General features: G+C 42.4%; 1 protein-coding gene and 1 long non-coding RNA gene across 8 annotated transcripts in view; one reads left to right on the top strand and one right to left on the bottom strand.

The window, feature by feature from the left end:
* FRMPD4 (FERM and PDZ domain containing 4) overlaps positions 1-13,581 on the top strand; it is a 497,083-nt gene that overhangs the window by 375,347 nt on the left and 108,155 nt on the right. For all 7 annotated transcript variants that reach the window (XM_075060497.1, XM_075060506.1, XM_075060487.1 and 4 more), the window contains 2 exons: positions 3,216-3,376; positions 9,753-9,855. In XM_075060497.1, the coding sequence (XP_074916598.1) occupies positions 3,216-3,376; positions 9,753-9,855 (264 nt within the window). The remainder of the gene's footprint in view (positions 1-3,215; positions 3,377-9,752; positions 9,856-13,581) is intronic.
* Positions 11,981-13,581, bottom strand: part of LOC142045898 (uncharacterized) — a 2,687-nt gene continuing 1,086 nt past the window's right edge. Inside the window, exon 2 of the long non-coding RNA XR_012654805.1 lies at positions 11,981-13,471. This is a non-coding gene — a long non-coding RNA (uncharacterized LOC142045898). The remainder of the gene's footprint in view (positions 13,472-13,581) is intronic.

Raw genomic sequence — 13,581 nt, 5'->3', positions numbered from 1 at the left:
GTTCATCTAGTCTGACTTTCTGTATAACATAAGCCATAGAACTTCTCCAAAATAATTCCTAGACATATATTTTAGTAAAACATCTAATTGTGATTTTAAAATTGCCGGTGATGGAGAATCCACCTGACCCTTACTAAATTGTTTCTAATGTTAATTATCCCCACTGTTAAAAATATATCCCTTATTTCCAGTTTGAATTAGTCTAGCTTCAGCTTTCAGACACTGGATCATATTATACCTTTCTCTGTTAAATTGAAGAACACATTATCAAATATTTGTTCCTAATGGCAGCAGTGTTCCCTCTAATTTTTCCCACCCATGTGCAGAATGAATTTTGTTATGTGCACCAATATGGAGGTGATGTGTGACTCATCACCTCCATATTGGTGTATATAACAAAATTTATGTGGTGGGGTGGGGCCAAGGGGTTTGGAGTGAGAGGGGGCTCAGGGCTGGGGCAGAGGGTTGGGGTGCAGGGATGGGGGCTCTGTCTGGGGGTGCGGGTTCTGGGGTGGGACTGGAGATGGGCTCAGGGCTGAGGCAGAAGGTTGGGGTGCAGGGAGTGAGGGCTCTGTCTGGGGGTGCAGGCTCTGGGTTGGGGAGATGAGGGGGGTTGGGTGCAGTGGGACTCCCTGGGGCTACGGTGGGAAGAAAGTATTTTCCCCCTACCCCACCCACCCCACCCGAGCTCTATCTCCCTGCAACAGTAGCAGCACCTGGGCTGGGAGGAGAGAGAGGCACCTCTCCCTGCTGTGGCAGGTCCCGGCCAGGCTGGATCGGGGCCAGGGGAGGAGCGCCTGTCCCCTGGCCGCGGCAGATTCAGCACTGGGCTCAGTCAGGGCCAGGGCAGGGGCACTGTGGCAGGTCCAGAGCTTGGGGAGAGGCATCTCTCCTCACCGCAGCCCTGAGTGTCTGTGAAAGGCTTATAGGCATCTGTGCGGCCATGCAGCTTAGAGGGAACTTAGCATGTCTGTACTTATAGACTGTAATTAAGTCAGCCCTTAACCTTCTCTTTGTGAAGCTAAATATATTGAGCTCCTTTAGTCTATCACTATAAGGCATGTTTTCTAATCTTTTAATCATTCTCGTGGCTCTTCTCTGAACCCTTTCCAGTTTATCAACATCCTTCTTGAATAGCGGGCACCAGAACCGGACACACTGTTCTAGAACTGGTTGTACTAGTGTCAACATTGGAAGTAAAATAACCACTCTATTCCTACTCAAGATTCCTCTGTTTATGCATCCAAGATTTGCATTAGCCCTTTTTGCCACAGCATTGCACTAGAAGCCCATGTTCAACTGTTTATCAACCATCACCCCCAAATCTTTTTCAGAGTCACTGCTTCCCAGGATAGAGTCCCCCCAGGCAGTATGTATAGTCTACAGTCTTTGTCCCTAGATTTAGCCATATTAAAACACACATTGTTTGCTTGCACCCCGCATACCAAGTGATCCTGGTAGCTCTAAATCAGTGACCTGTCTTTTTCATTCTCCCCCCCCCTAGTTTTTTTGTCATCTGCCAGCTTTAGCAGTGATGCTTTTATATGTTTGTCTAAGTCACTGAAAAATATTAAATAACGCAGGCCAATTTAGAAATAAAGAGATAAGATTCAAAATGTCTAAGGTGTTCATTTCTGTCATATGTGAGCCGTACTATATAAACTAGGAGAAAATACATTTCTAGTCATAGAATAAGCTGGGACAGGACAGCAGGTTCTTTTTTGCTGACTCGCCCTAATGCAAATATTAGGACCCTGCACAGAGGTACAAAGCTGTTTCAGCTGACTTGCTCTGACTCAGACTAAGTCCTATTAGCACCAACCATGGCTATAAAAGGGTTTGATCAAGGGAACCCATGAGCATAGATGGAGAGGTCCTGCAGGGAGAAACTTTGGAAAAATACTGAGGCTTGTTTTGTTGGTGCTTTTTAAGTTAACAATAAAAGCTAACTACAGGAACAGAGAACATTTGTATCAGTACCAGTGGGACTGTATAAGTGTGTTAGGTGTGGGGAGGAGAAACCACCAACTTGAAGAGGCTTTAAACATGGAAGGATGATTGGTGCACACAGCTTTTCTACATATTAACAGTTACATATACATTTCCTGGGGTGTTCTTGCGGGAATGTGAAAACCTCAATTCTTGAAGATGGAAGGAGAGGGAAGATGAGGTAGACCTCTGAACCTGAATGAAACCCCACCCAATTCTCATTTATTATGAATGTTTTTTATGGTATAGAGGGAGGTGGTGTTTGAGGCTGCTATTATTACAGTCCATATATTCCTAAGGAGACCTGCTTTCAAACTGACAATATGTCACACTGGATGACTTTCCTGTTCCTTAACCTTTTCTGCTCAAAAAAGGTGCTTAACAGCACGATCTTCTCCTGCCAGATAAAGACTTCTGTTTTCTAGGATATGACTTTAATAACCTAAATTAATTGATTTTAACCATTTCTTATGCACAGAGTTTGAGCGTGACATTCTACCAGAATAAACCGAGACTTTATCTTTTTGACGGTTGATTCTACCTAGTACTATAATAAGAAGACAAAGTCATCACCAATTGTTGTTGTTTTCCTTCTCTTCTCTTCTTTCTTTCTTTTTCATTTTTCTTTCTCCTCTGTATTAATCTTCTTTTGATCCAAAAACAAATGATCCAGTGTTCTAAATATACAATTGAATGTTACATTTGTTTCCAGGGGCTTCAGGCTGCTCAAATATATGCAAACTGTGCTGAATGTTTTATACTTAAGGCTGCTCGTTGACTGGGAATGCCCTCTCCTCTCACATATGTTACAGCACAGAATTGGGCACTTCATTTTCTGGAATGTAATTGTAATATTTTAAATAAATACAAGGTTGCTTTATTTTCCTCCTCTCCCTGGCAAATGGAGGATGAAAAATTCAAAATAGAAAAGTGGAAACCTTGATTTTTCTCATATATTTAGAGCTGGTCAAATGTATACTGTCAGATGTGGGAGTTGTGTGCAGGTATAAGTATTGGTTAGTGAATTAGCTCTTTAGTCTGAGATATTATTAACCTCTGTGTAAGAAAACTAATGCATAAGATTGTAAAACATTAAATAAGCTGAGACTTTGGTTCTTTCAGAGAGACTGTCTCAAATATTCCCCCTATCCTGTAAGTGTAAGGTGTTTGGCTTGCATAGGTACCACAAACACATTTTAATGATCCTTTTCATTTTTTCCCCACAGTCACATGACACAGTCGGCCACATTTGAAGACCCTCGAATAGAGAACTGCCAAATCACCCCTCCAGCCCCTCGTAAAGTGGAAATGAGGAGGGATCCTGTGCTGGGATTCGGTTTTGTGGCTGGCAGTGAAAAACCAGTTGTTGTACGCTCCGTAACACCAGGTATGGTTTTTCCTCTTGCCTGGCCCCAAAAGCAGGGCTTTGAGACTTTACTAACTCCCTTTACTAACTCCCTTTCTATGCCTTTCTATGCTGGCTGTATTGCTGGCAGTGAGATGGATGTGCTCAGATTTCCAGCATGACTGCATTGACTTTTAATGTTGTCTGCTAAGAGATTTGATTTCTTTGGAATTGCCTTTTTAAACTGAATTTAATGTAATAATTTTGAACTTGTATTTACACTGACTGAGGCCAAATACCATGGCACATGTGAGTGTTATTAATGCATTCCAGCAACCAAGTGAATCATGAATGCTAGACAGAATCATAGAATATCAGGGTTGGAAGGGACTTCAGGAGGTCATCTAGTCCAATCTCCTGCTCAAAGCAAGACCAATCCCCAGGCAAATTTTTACCCCAGTTCCCTAAATGGCCCCCTCAAGGATTGAACTCACAACTCTGGGTTTAGCAGGGAAATGCTCAAACCACTGAGTTATCCCTCCACATTAGTATTCTGAGGGTATGTCTACACTGCAGTTAAAATCCTGCAGCTGGCCCATGCCAGCTGCCCTGGAATCAAGTGCTCAGGCTGTATAATTGCAGTATAGGCATTCGGGCTAAGGCTGGAGCTCGAGCTGTAGTACCCTATGAGGTGAGAATTTCCCAGAGCTCGGGCTGCAGTGCGATTAAACAGCCGCACTAGTCTGAGCCCCATTAGCCCGAGCCCTGCGAGCCTGAGTCAGCTGGCACAGGCCACCCACAGGTGTCTAACTGCTGTGTAGACATACCCTACATTCTGATATGCTGAACATGCCTTTATAATGATGGAATGATGTCAGAATGAAGGGAGGTCTCTAGTGGGGTTCCACAGGGATCTGTTCAGGATCTGGTGTTGTTTAACATCTTTATTAATTATCTAGATGTAGGTATAGAGAGCATAATGATCAAGTTTGCAGATGACACAAAGCTAGGGGACAGTTGCCAATACTTTGGAGAATTCAGCTAAAATTCAAAGGGATCTTGATAAATTGGAGGCTGGGCTATAGACAACAAAATGAAATTCAACAAAGACAAATGTAAAGTCCTACAGTTAAGGAAGAAAAACCGAATGCACAAATACAGAATGGGGGAGAACTGGCTTCGCAGCAGCACTGCTGCAAAGGATCTGGGAGTTGTGGTGCCTTATGCCTTCAACATGAGTCAGCAATGTGATGCTGTTGCAAAAAAAGCAAATACAGTTTTGAGTTGTGGCAGGGGGCCACAGGCCTCCGCACGCTGCTCCCACACCGAGCACCAGCTCTGCACTCCCATTGGCCAGGAATGGGCCAATGGGAACTGGGGGAGGCAGTGCCTCCAGGCAAGAGTCGTGTGAAGCCGCTTGCAGGCCTCTGCCTAGCAGCCAGACCTGTTGCTAGCCACTTCTGGGGAGCAGAGCAGTCCGCGGTGCCAGGACAGGCAGGAAGCCTGCATCTGCACCGTGGCTGTGCCACTGACTGGCAGCCACTGGAGGTAAGCCCATGCCCCAATCCCCTGCCCCAGTCCTGAGCTCCCCCAAACCTGAAAGCCCTTCCTGCACCCCAAACCCATCATCCCAGCCCACCCCCAGCCCAGAGCCCTGACCCCCTTCTGCAACCCAACCCTCTGCCCCAGCCTAGAGCCCCTCCTCCCACACCCTGAACCCCTAATTCCCATGCCCACCCTGCTGCCCTCACCCCCGCACCCCAGCCCTGAGCCCCTACCACATCCCCAACTCCATTGGGTCACAGGCATCAACAATTTTCTTCAACTGCGTCCCCAGAAAAAAGTTTGAAAACCACTGATGTAAGGAAACTGGAAAAGATGGAGAGGCAGGTGACAAAGCTGATCAAAGGGATGAAACAAACCATATGAGCAAAGGCTGAAGGAACTGGGTATGTTTAGCTTGCAAAAGGAGAGATTAAGGCAGGGGATATGATAGCAGTCTTCAAATACTTGAAAGGCTGCCATAAAAAAGATGGAGAAAAGTTGTTCTCTCTTGCCACAGAGGGCAGGACAAGAGGCAATGGGTTCAAACTACAGCATAGCTGACTTAGATTAAATCTCAGGAAAAACTTCTTAACTGTAAGAACAGTAGGACAATGGAACAGATGCCTCGAGAGGTAATGGAAGCTCCTTCACTGGAGGTTTTCAAAAGGAGGCTGGAGAGCCATCTGTCTTGGATGGTTTAGACCCAACAAATCCTGCATCTTGGCAGGGGGTTAGACTAGATGACCCTTGCAGTCCCTTCTAACCCTACAATTCTATGATTCTGTAAGGGCTTGTACTTAGGAATATTGTTTCTCACTGCACTCGTTCCAAACTTGTTAGCAGCAAAAAGCCAATATCATAGTTATTATTCTTAGCCATTACTGTTGTTTGACTTTACTGGTTGACCAACTTCATTTAAAGAAAGAATTTTATTCGATTTTTATTTCTGTTCTGTATAGTTTCTTATACCACCCTCCTCACATTGTTTCTGAACTACTTCCATAATGCATTCAGTTATGTGATTAAACTACGTTATGTATGATTCTTTCTTCTCTCATCCACTCATCAGGGTGAGAACTGAGTGTACAGCGTAGGGTTTTATTTTGGTAGGGATTTTGTTGCTGCTGGGGTTTGGGTTTTTGTTTTCTTTATGGACACTGCACTGTGTTTATATTAGAGAAGGCAAGATCAGAAAAATGCACCTTTCACTTGTCAGGGAAGATGGTGAGGTTTGTGACAACCATTAGTTCCTGGGGGATTTGTTCCACATTCTCAGATTGGCCCCTGAGAAAGCTCTGTCTCCTATATAGAGGAGTTTTGCCTTTGTGATAGAAAGTTCAATTGTGCCTGACAAATGGAGTTGTTGATCATGGTCTTCATCCTGAAGTTTTAGGCAAACTTATAGACATACTGGGCCCAGGTCATAGATTGCCTTGAAGACAAGGACAAAGACCCTGAACTTTCAATATTCTTTTGGAAGCCACTGTAGAGAGCAGAGGACAAACAGAACTGCCAGTAGAACATCTACATGTGATTTGCCCAGGTGTGTGTGCAAATAGTGTTTGTACTGCTTGCAAATAAAGCAAATTATGCAGTTAGGATCTGGCCCCCCTGAAGTCCTGATTAATCTCAGACAGTTCTTTTCCCCGGAATAGCCTTACTTAGTGTAACCCTCATATTTAAAGCCCGGTTGGGGAAGCATATTTATATTCAATCACCAAAGTAAGAGTGGGCACAAATACAGTGGAACCTGTGTGCATTTGTACATAGCGAAACTCCATTTATAGTGGATTCATTAGTAAAATAAAACTCCAAACCAAACAGAAGCACAGCTTCTGCTTGTTGTCTGAATGAATTGTGTCAGGCAGTAAGAATTTTTTTCTTTTAAGATTTCATCTTCTGTTTTATACCATCGTTACAAAGTTTAAAGACAAGACATTAGCACAAATATAATCTTTCATCTGAGGCTGTGACACTGTGTTCCTTTTTCGTGAGCTTGTTACGGGAAGCAAAAAGCTTGTTGTGTGCTTCCAAAGAGTAAAGTTGTTGTTATAGTGGTCCAGGAGTGCCACTATACTTAAGGTTGCATCATGACATCTGTGTAAAAGTTGATCTTTCTAAGTCCTGTAAAATCAACATGCTTAGTCAGATATTTTGAAACCTGTTGTGCCTTAGGAGAGTACCAGGTAGGGTTAATGACCCAAATCTGAAGTCATTTAAGACAGATGTTCCCCAAAATCGATATTTGTTTTAAAGTTTCTAGGTTTCTGTTTGTTTTTTGCCCAGAACTAAAGATCAAACTATTGATCTGATGCAGGTCAAAATGGTCTCAGTCTGTCAAGGTTTGCCCAAGGGAGTGCATGGCACCCATTAAATCTTTGGGGGACTCAAACTGAGAACAGTAATTATGAAAATGTACATTTTTACACTGCACATGCACCAGTACAGAAGAATGACTAGAGGGTCTCTTCCATTATTTTATATGCTTTAAAGCTAGACTCTTCTAAGTGCTTTAAAATCCAAATGGTTAATCTGATGCTTTGAAATTTGGTGTGCCCCATGGGGGTGTGGAGGAAGCACTGGTAATTCAAATTTGACCAAAAGATTTCCCGAGTTTCCCCACCCCCCTTAAAAAAAAACAACTCCTTCTGCTGCCTTATACTGTTAAAGTGAGAAGTATTAACAAAGGAATGAATCATAAACCTCCTGATTGCTGTGAACTCATCCCTCAATTAACATAACTAAGGATAATTTCATTGCAAGCCCCACATAAGACAAAAGAAGTTCTGGACAGGGAGGGTTGCTACCATTTGTGAGTCATGGCTAGCAATTTTCTTCTGGGGGCAGTGTAATCAAAGTAGTAGTGGGGGAGGGGGGAATTAGACATGCGAATGCTTCCTGGGAGGGGAGGTGTATCAGGGGCCGGAGGAGTGTGGGAACTGGGGGAGAGGAGTTTAGGGAACCAGTGATGTTATGCGGGGGCAGAAATGGAGATGGATGGTATGGGAGGCAAGAGAGTTTGGGGACTCAGACAAGGGAGGCATGGCACCCCCTCAGCTCTGCCAGTGCACCTAACTCCCTTGCACCCTGAGCTTTACCTGTGCACTTCAATCCCCTCATCGCAACCACCCTGCAGCCTGAGCTCTGCCAATGCACCCAAACCCCCATGAACTCCACATTAGAGTCCTGCACAGGACTGTTTTTAATCCTGCAATAGCCACTCCTACACGCTCTCACTATTATGGCAACAAGTCCTGTGGGACCCGCAGGATCCTGGTCCTGCTGCAGGTCTCTGCACTAATCGGGCACAGGGCTCTATGCCACAGCTCTGACAGTGCACCCCAACCTGCCTGAACCCCAACTCCACAGCTCTGACAGTGCACCCCAACCTGCGTGTGATGCATCTTGGGGGCACCCAGGGCTGTAAGTTTGTTGCCACATGCCTCCAGCACAAACCAGTCTGTCAGCCACTCCAGCACTCTCCTCTGTCTTTGCCCTGCAAGTTGACAATAGATGGCTCCAAGTCCCTTCAAAGTGTCCCCTTGTGTTTTCCAGCCACTGATCCCTGAATACCGACAGAAATCCCAGATCCTCCATTCCCAAAGGAAGAGTGTACCCCAGTTTACCAGCTTTACCTTAGACCAGTGGTTCTCAACCTTTCCATACTACTATACCCCTTTCAGAGTCTGATTTGTCTTGTGTACCCCAGTTTCACCTCACTTAAAAACTACTTGCTTACAAAATCAAACATAAAAATACAAAAGTGCCACTGCACACTGTTACTGAAAAATTGCTTAGTTTCTCATTTTTACCATATAATTATAGATCTATTGGAATATACATTTCAGTATATAGTATAAAGAGCAGTATAAACAAGTCATTGTCTGTATGAAATTTTAGCTTGTACTGACTTCGCTGGTGCTTTTGATGTAGCCTGTTGTAAAACTAGGCAAATATCTAGATGACATGATGTACCCACTGGAAGACCTCTGCCTTGCACCCCAGGTTGAGAATCACTGCCTTAGACCACTGCTCCTGTATTACACACAGCACTCGAGTTCATTTATAGCAGATGATTATGTCCTCCTTGCTTCTTCAGACTATTAATTCCTAACAGGAGCATATCTTTTCCTGGTCAAAAACCTTGGAAATTCAGTGGCAAATAATTATGTTAATACAAAGTTAAGGCTGATTAGAGCAAAACTCAATCTTCTGAAAACTAGGAAATGTGCAGTTAAGGTTGCCTATGCAACTGTAACCCTACCCTCTTTCAGCACTGTCACAGTATGCCCTAGTAACATGTACTTTTGCTCGGCCAACCCCACAGTTACTGAAAATGTATAGGCTCTTCACCTCCTTTGATAACCCATTCACACTCACCTACAGGATTGCATCTAACACTGTTAGAGAACAAAAAGGAATTTCCTGGTCAGAAGTTTGAGTTTTGATCATTTCAACCTTCTACAAGGGGATGATGTATCACCAAGAAATCATAACCTTACATTTCAGTAGAGTTGGAAACCAAAGTTCTAGGCCATAGCTTTCGTATCCGAGCACCTAACATTAGAGTCCTGTTGTAATTCCATAGAGGCACCTAAATAAAAGTGGCCTGATTTTTCACCTGAAGCTCCCATTGACTTGTTGGGGAAAATCAGGTCTCATTTATTTAAGTGCCTAAATATAATTTTAAGAGCCTAACATCAGGCACCGTGGTATGTACATTTAGGTTGTTAGGTTTCCGGTGAGGGTGTATTATCAGCAAAGTGCTTTAGACCTCCAAGCCAAACCATATGTAATGCCTGCACAATAGAGGAGGCTGTTCATGGGTTTATAATGGTCTGCTAACCTCTGCTTATTTCTCACTTTTCTCCAGGTGGCCCCTCTGAAGGAAAACTTATACCAGGAGATCAAATCATAATGATTAATGATGAGCCAGTCAGCACTGCTCCAAGGGAGAGAGTCATTGACCTTGTCAGGTAGTTGATGCCTTCGTCCTACCAAATAAACCATGAGCCCAGTGGTTTACTGCCAGTACAGTCACTTGATAATGTGGCCTTCTTGCCTTCTCAGAGAAGAGAAAGTGGAAAATAATGTTACTGAGCTTATAACAAATGTTGATGGAATTGCGTATTACTGACGGGAAATTTCCTTACATCTATACTGCAGGAGTATGAATAAATGTGAAAAAAATATATTAAAGCACCTCCAAAAGAGTTGGTAGTTGAAGGACAAGTTACCTTGATGATTAAAGGTTGTATCATATGCTGGGCTTGAAAAACCCGCTCCTCTGGTTGCTTGGGTAAGGGAAATGTTGGAACAGATTGGCGAGTTGACTGGGACAGGGTACAGAGAATCTGGCATTTTTGGCTTCTTCCCTGAGGGTTGGGTTGTGGGGACAATCCTTAGAGCAGAATAGGCCAGCTGGTTGCTGCTTTACACTGTTTTTCAGGACAGTAGTGGAGTGGGACTAAAGAGGGAACAGAGTAGCTTAGGATATGGGGCTCTCTCACCTTCAGAGTTGGGGAATGCAGGAAGAGGTGAGCCTGTGAGTGGATAGGTGCATATATGTGTCTGTGAGGAAGAGGGAGAGGGGCTTTGGGGTAGTACATGCTTGAGTGGATGGCATGTGAGTTTGTGTGAGTAAGTGTGTGTTGGGTGGGTGGGTGAGGAATGAGGGAGATAAATTATAAAAAGTACAAGACAGCGGGAGAAGGAGGGAAGGAAGTTAGAGAACAGAAGACAAAGTAGGAAAAGAAAGATAAAATTTATTGTGGGGTGGACAAAGAGAGAAGGAAAAGAGACAACAACACACAAAGATGCAATGTGATGTATAACAGTGGGGAAAAAAGTGGAGTGAAGCCATAGAGATGAAAGAAAGCATAACAAAACTCAGGAGCTGGAGTAAGTTAGAGTATGTTTTAACAAGTTTATTAAATAGAAAGTTGATTGGCAAAAAATATAGTACACAGTTGTTTTAAACTTCAGAGGCATGACTCTTAGAGGGCAGTGTGTTATAAGTATTTTTTTCACTTGGGCTAGTACGCTTTTTTCTTGGGCTACCTGGTGTCAGGAAAACTTCAGGATATGATTGTACACATTTTTTGGCTGATAGGTTAAATGGAGGGTCCTTCTCTCCAAATCTGGCAACCACCAATGTTGGAAGTAAATTGCCTGGGACACTTTTCTAAAAGAGTCAGTTCTGAATTTCAATTTATGAACTTCTACAACAGCTGTGATTCTCTGGGATGATGCAGATCACAAAGGATGAAGCGCATAAGAGTTGAGGACAAAGTGTTCTCTGTCTAGGGAATCTGGCTGTGCAATAAAACAGGAGACTGGGTGACTCAAAAGTTTACCATCTTTAAGAAATGCTGCATACCTTCCTTTTCAAAAATTATTTTCTACTATAGCAAGAAAGATACGCACAGCAGTGACATGACAACTCTGAAAAATAAAAGAAAATAAAAAACTGTAACAAACAACTGAACCAACAAATAAAAACAAAATTCTTAAAGCAGAGATTTAGCCCCAAAAAGTGTTAAAGTCTCTATCGGGTCCATTTAGGAACTTTGCTAGTGCTATTAATTTTATGTGGAAGCACTCAGATATTACAGTGATGGGTGGCAGTATGAAATAGATAGATAGTTTTATGTAGCATAAAGGCATCCCAAAGAAGTTTCAATGACCAGTTAAATACTATCATGTTGTAGTTTATATGCTTTTCCTGATTGTTTGGGATGTATAACACGTAAGTCCCATTATCAACAGTGGGATACAGCCCCAACTCCCTCCCCTGCTTTCAGTAATTTACAGTATTAGGAAAAATAGACTATCTAATTAGGATTGAGGCAAATTGGGTCTAAATATGAGGGAGTCCCTCTGTGAAGGGGAGTTGAGAAGCTGATCCATGTTGAATATGAAAGTAGTACTGTTTGATCATATTGACTCCTTAGGTAGTGTCTTGGCTATGCTACTGTAAACAATCCTTTAAGTGTTGTTGAATTCCGTCTTTTCATGGTGCTTTCCTTGTAGTTGAATTGTATCACTGCTCTTTACATGCGCCAGTCTCTGGGACTTTGTCAGAAGTTGCCTCTTCTTTGATGAGTTTCACAAAGAGCTGTATTAGCAGTATGTACATCATTCCGCATAAAGAGCTTATCATCATTTCAACAGCGACATCTGGAATGATTAGACAAGGCATGCAGTCACCACATCATGGCAGAAGCCGTTCACTGCACCAGTACAGTAGTGCATTGCTTCTATACCGTATCTAACCCAAGGTCATTCTTGGGTCGGACACATTCATATCTTTGAAAGCGATGCTTCGTCTCAGTTTGCAGCGCAGACAGAGGAAATTTTGAAATCTTACTTTCTGACTGGTAGGCATATGTCTGCAGTCAGTGATGGGTAAGCTCTCTTCCCAGAGAAGGATATATATTAAAAAGATATAACCGCATAATATTGCAGGGGAGGGGGAATGGCGGGGGGATGCATGACCTTATTGTATACTGCAGATCAGGTATAAGAACTGCTTAGCATTAGCTATGTGAAAGTTGCTTCTATCCAACCCTGCCAGGAGGCTTAGTGCAAAACCAAGAAAGGATTTGCTTTTATAGTTGTAGAGAATGGAAGAAAAAGATCAGTCTCATCTGAAAATATAGCCGTCTTGTGCCAAATATAGAATAAAGCTTTAAAAGTATTTTAACACAATGATAGAATGTTTTAAACTGAAATATGGGCAGGATTCAACATTTCAAACAAAAGTGTATAAAAATTAGAGTTGTCGAGCCAAGTCTTCAATATTATATCAGAGTATAGATTCTGTTTAATTTCTAATTGCATACTAGTCAAAAGCAAGTAAATGTAATGGGGAAATATCTTTGTGAGGACAGTATTGTTTTAGAAGAGAACATCAAAATGGGGATATTGATTAAATGTAACTTTAAATTCAAAGAAAGAAAAGATTTATACTTCAGAATCCACACCAAAAAATGGTATCTGAATTGTGATGAAATTATATAGCTCTCTTTCCCCATTCTGCCATTAGAAAAAAAACCCTTTCCCAACCAGTAAATCTGCAGTATTTGTTTCCTCAGAATTGCCAGGGGGCTACCGTTTTGCTTCAATTGCTTTCCTTTGCACTGGGTGCTATTAGTGCCAAAGCTCCTCAGTAACTTCTTCCTTCCTATGTGATGCAAAACAAGTAGAAAATTATTGCGATATACGGTGCACCAGTTTTAGTAAATGATGGAGGAGATACACTTGGTAGTATGAAAGTTTGCACTGTTGCATCACTTTATCTCTCCATGAAATGTTAATATGTTATTACATGATTTGGGGGTCATTTTAGAACTGGTTACATTAAAACAGGCCGGTTGTAAAGATTTTAACCTTCCCATAAACTGCCTAACTCTGCACTGATGCAACATCTGGGTAGTTAAGAGGTTTCTCATCAGAGACACAGTAAAGGATTTTTTTGTTTATTTGTTTTTAAGTAGTCTGTAAATTGAGGAATACTACTGCTAGGCTGTGAGGTCTGGAGATTAGCAAGGATATATATCATATAATAATGAACTGTGTCTGTGGTTTATTCTCATCTGTCATAAACAGATAAGAAAAGTTAATAGAACAGAAGTACTTTATATCTCTTTGACTGTAAAGGGTTAACAAGTTCAGTAAGCCTGGCTGTCACCTGACCAGAG

This window comes from Chelonoidis abingdonii, chromosome 1, assembly GCF_003597395.2.
Source record: "Chelonoidis abingdonii isolate Lonesome George chromosome 1, CheloAbing_2.0, whole genome shotgun sequence".
Classification (NCBI taxonomy): domain Eukaryota; kingdom Metazoa; phylum Chordata; order Testudines; family Testudinidae; genus Chelonoidis; species Chelonoidis abingdonii.
Note: the sequence above shows the minus strand (reverse complement) of the source record. Positions and strands in the feature narration are given on the sequence as shown.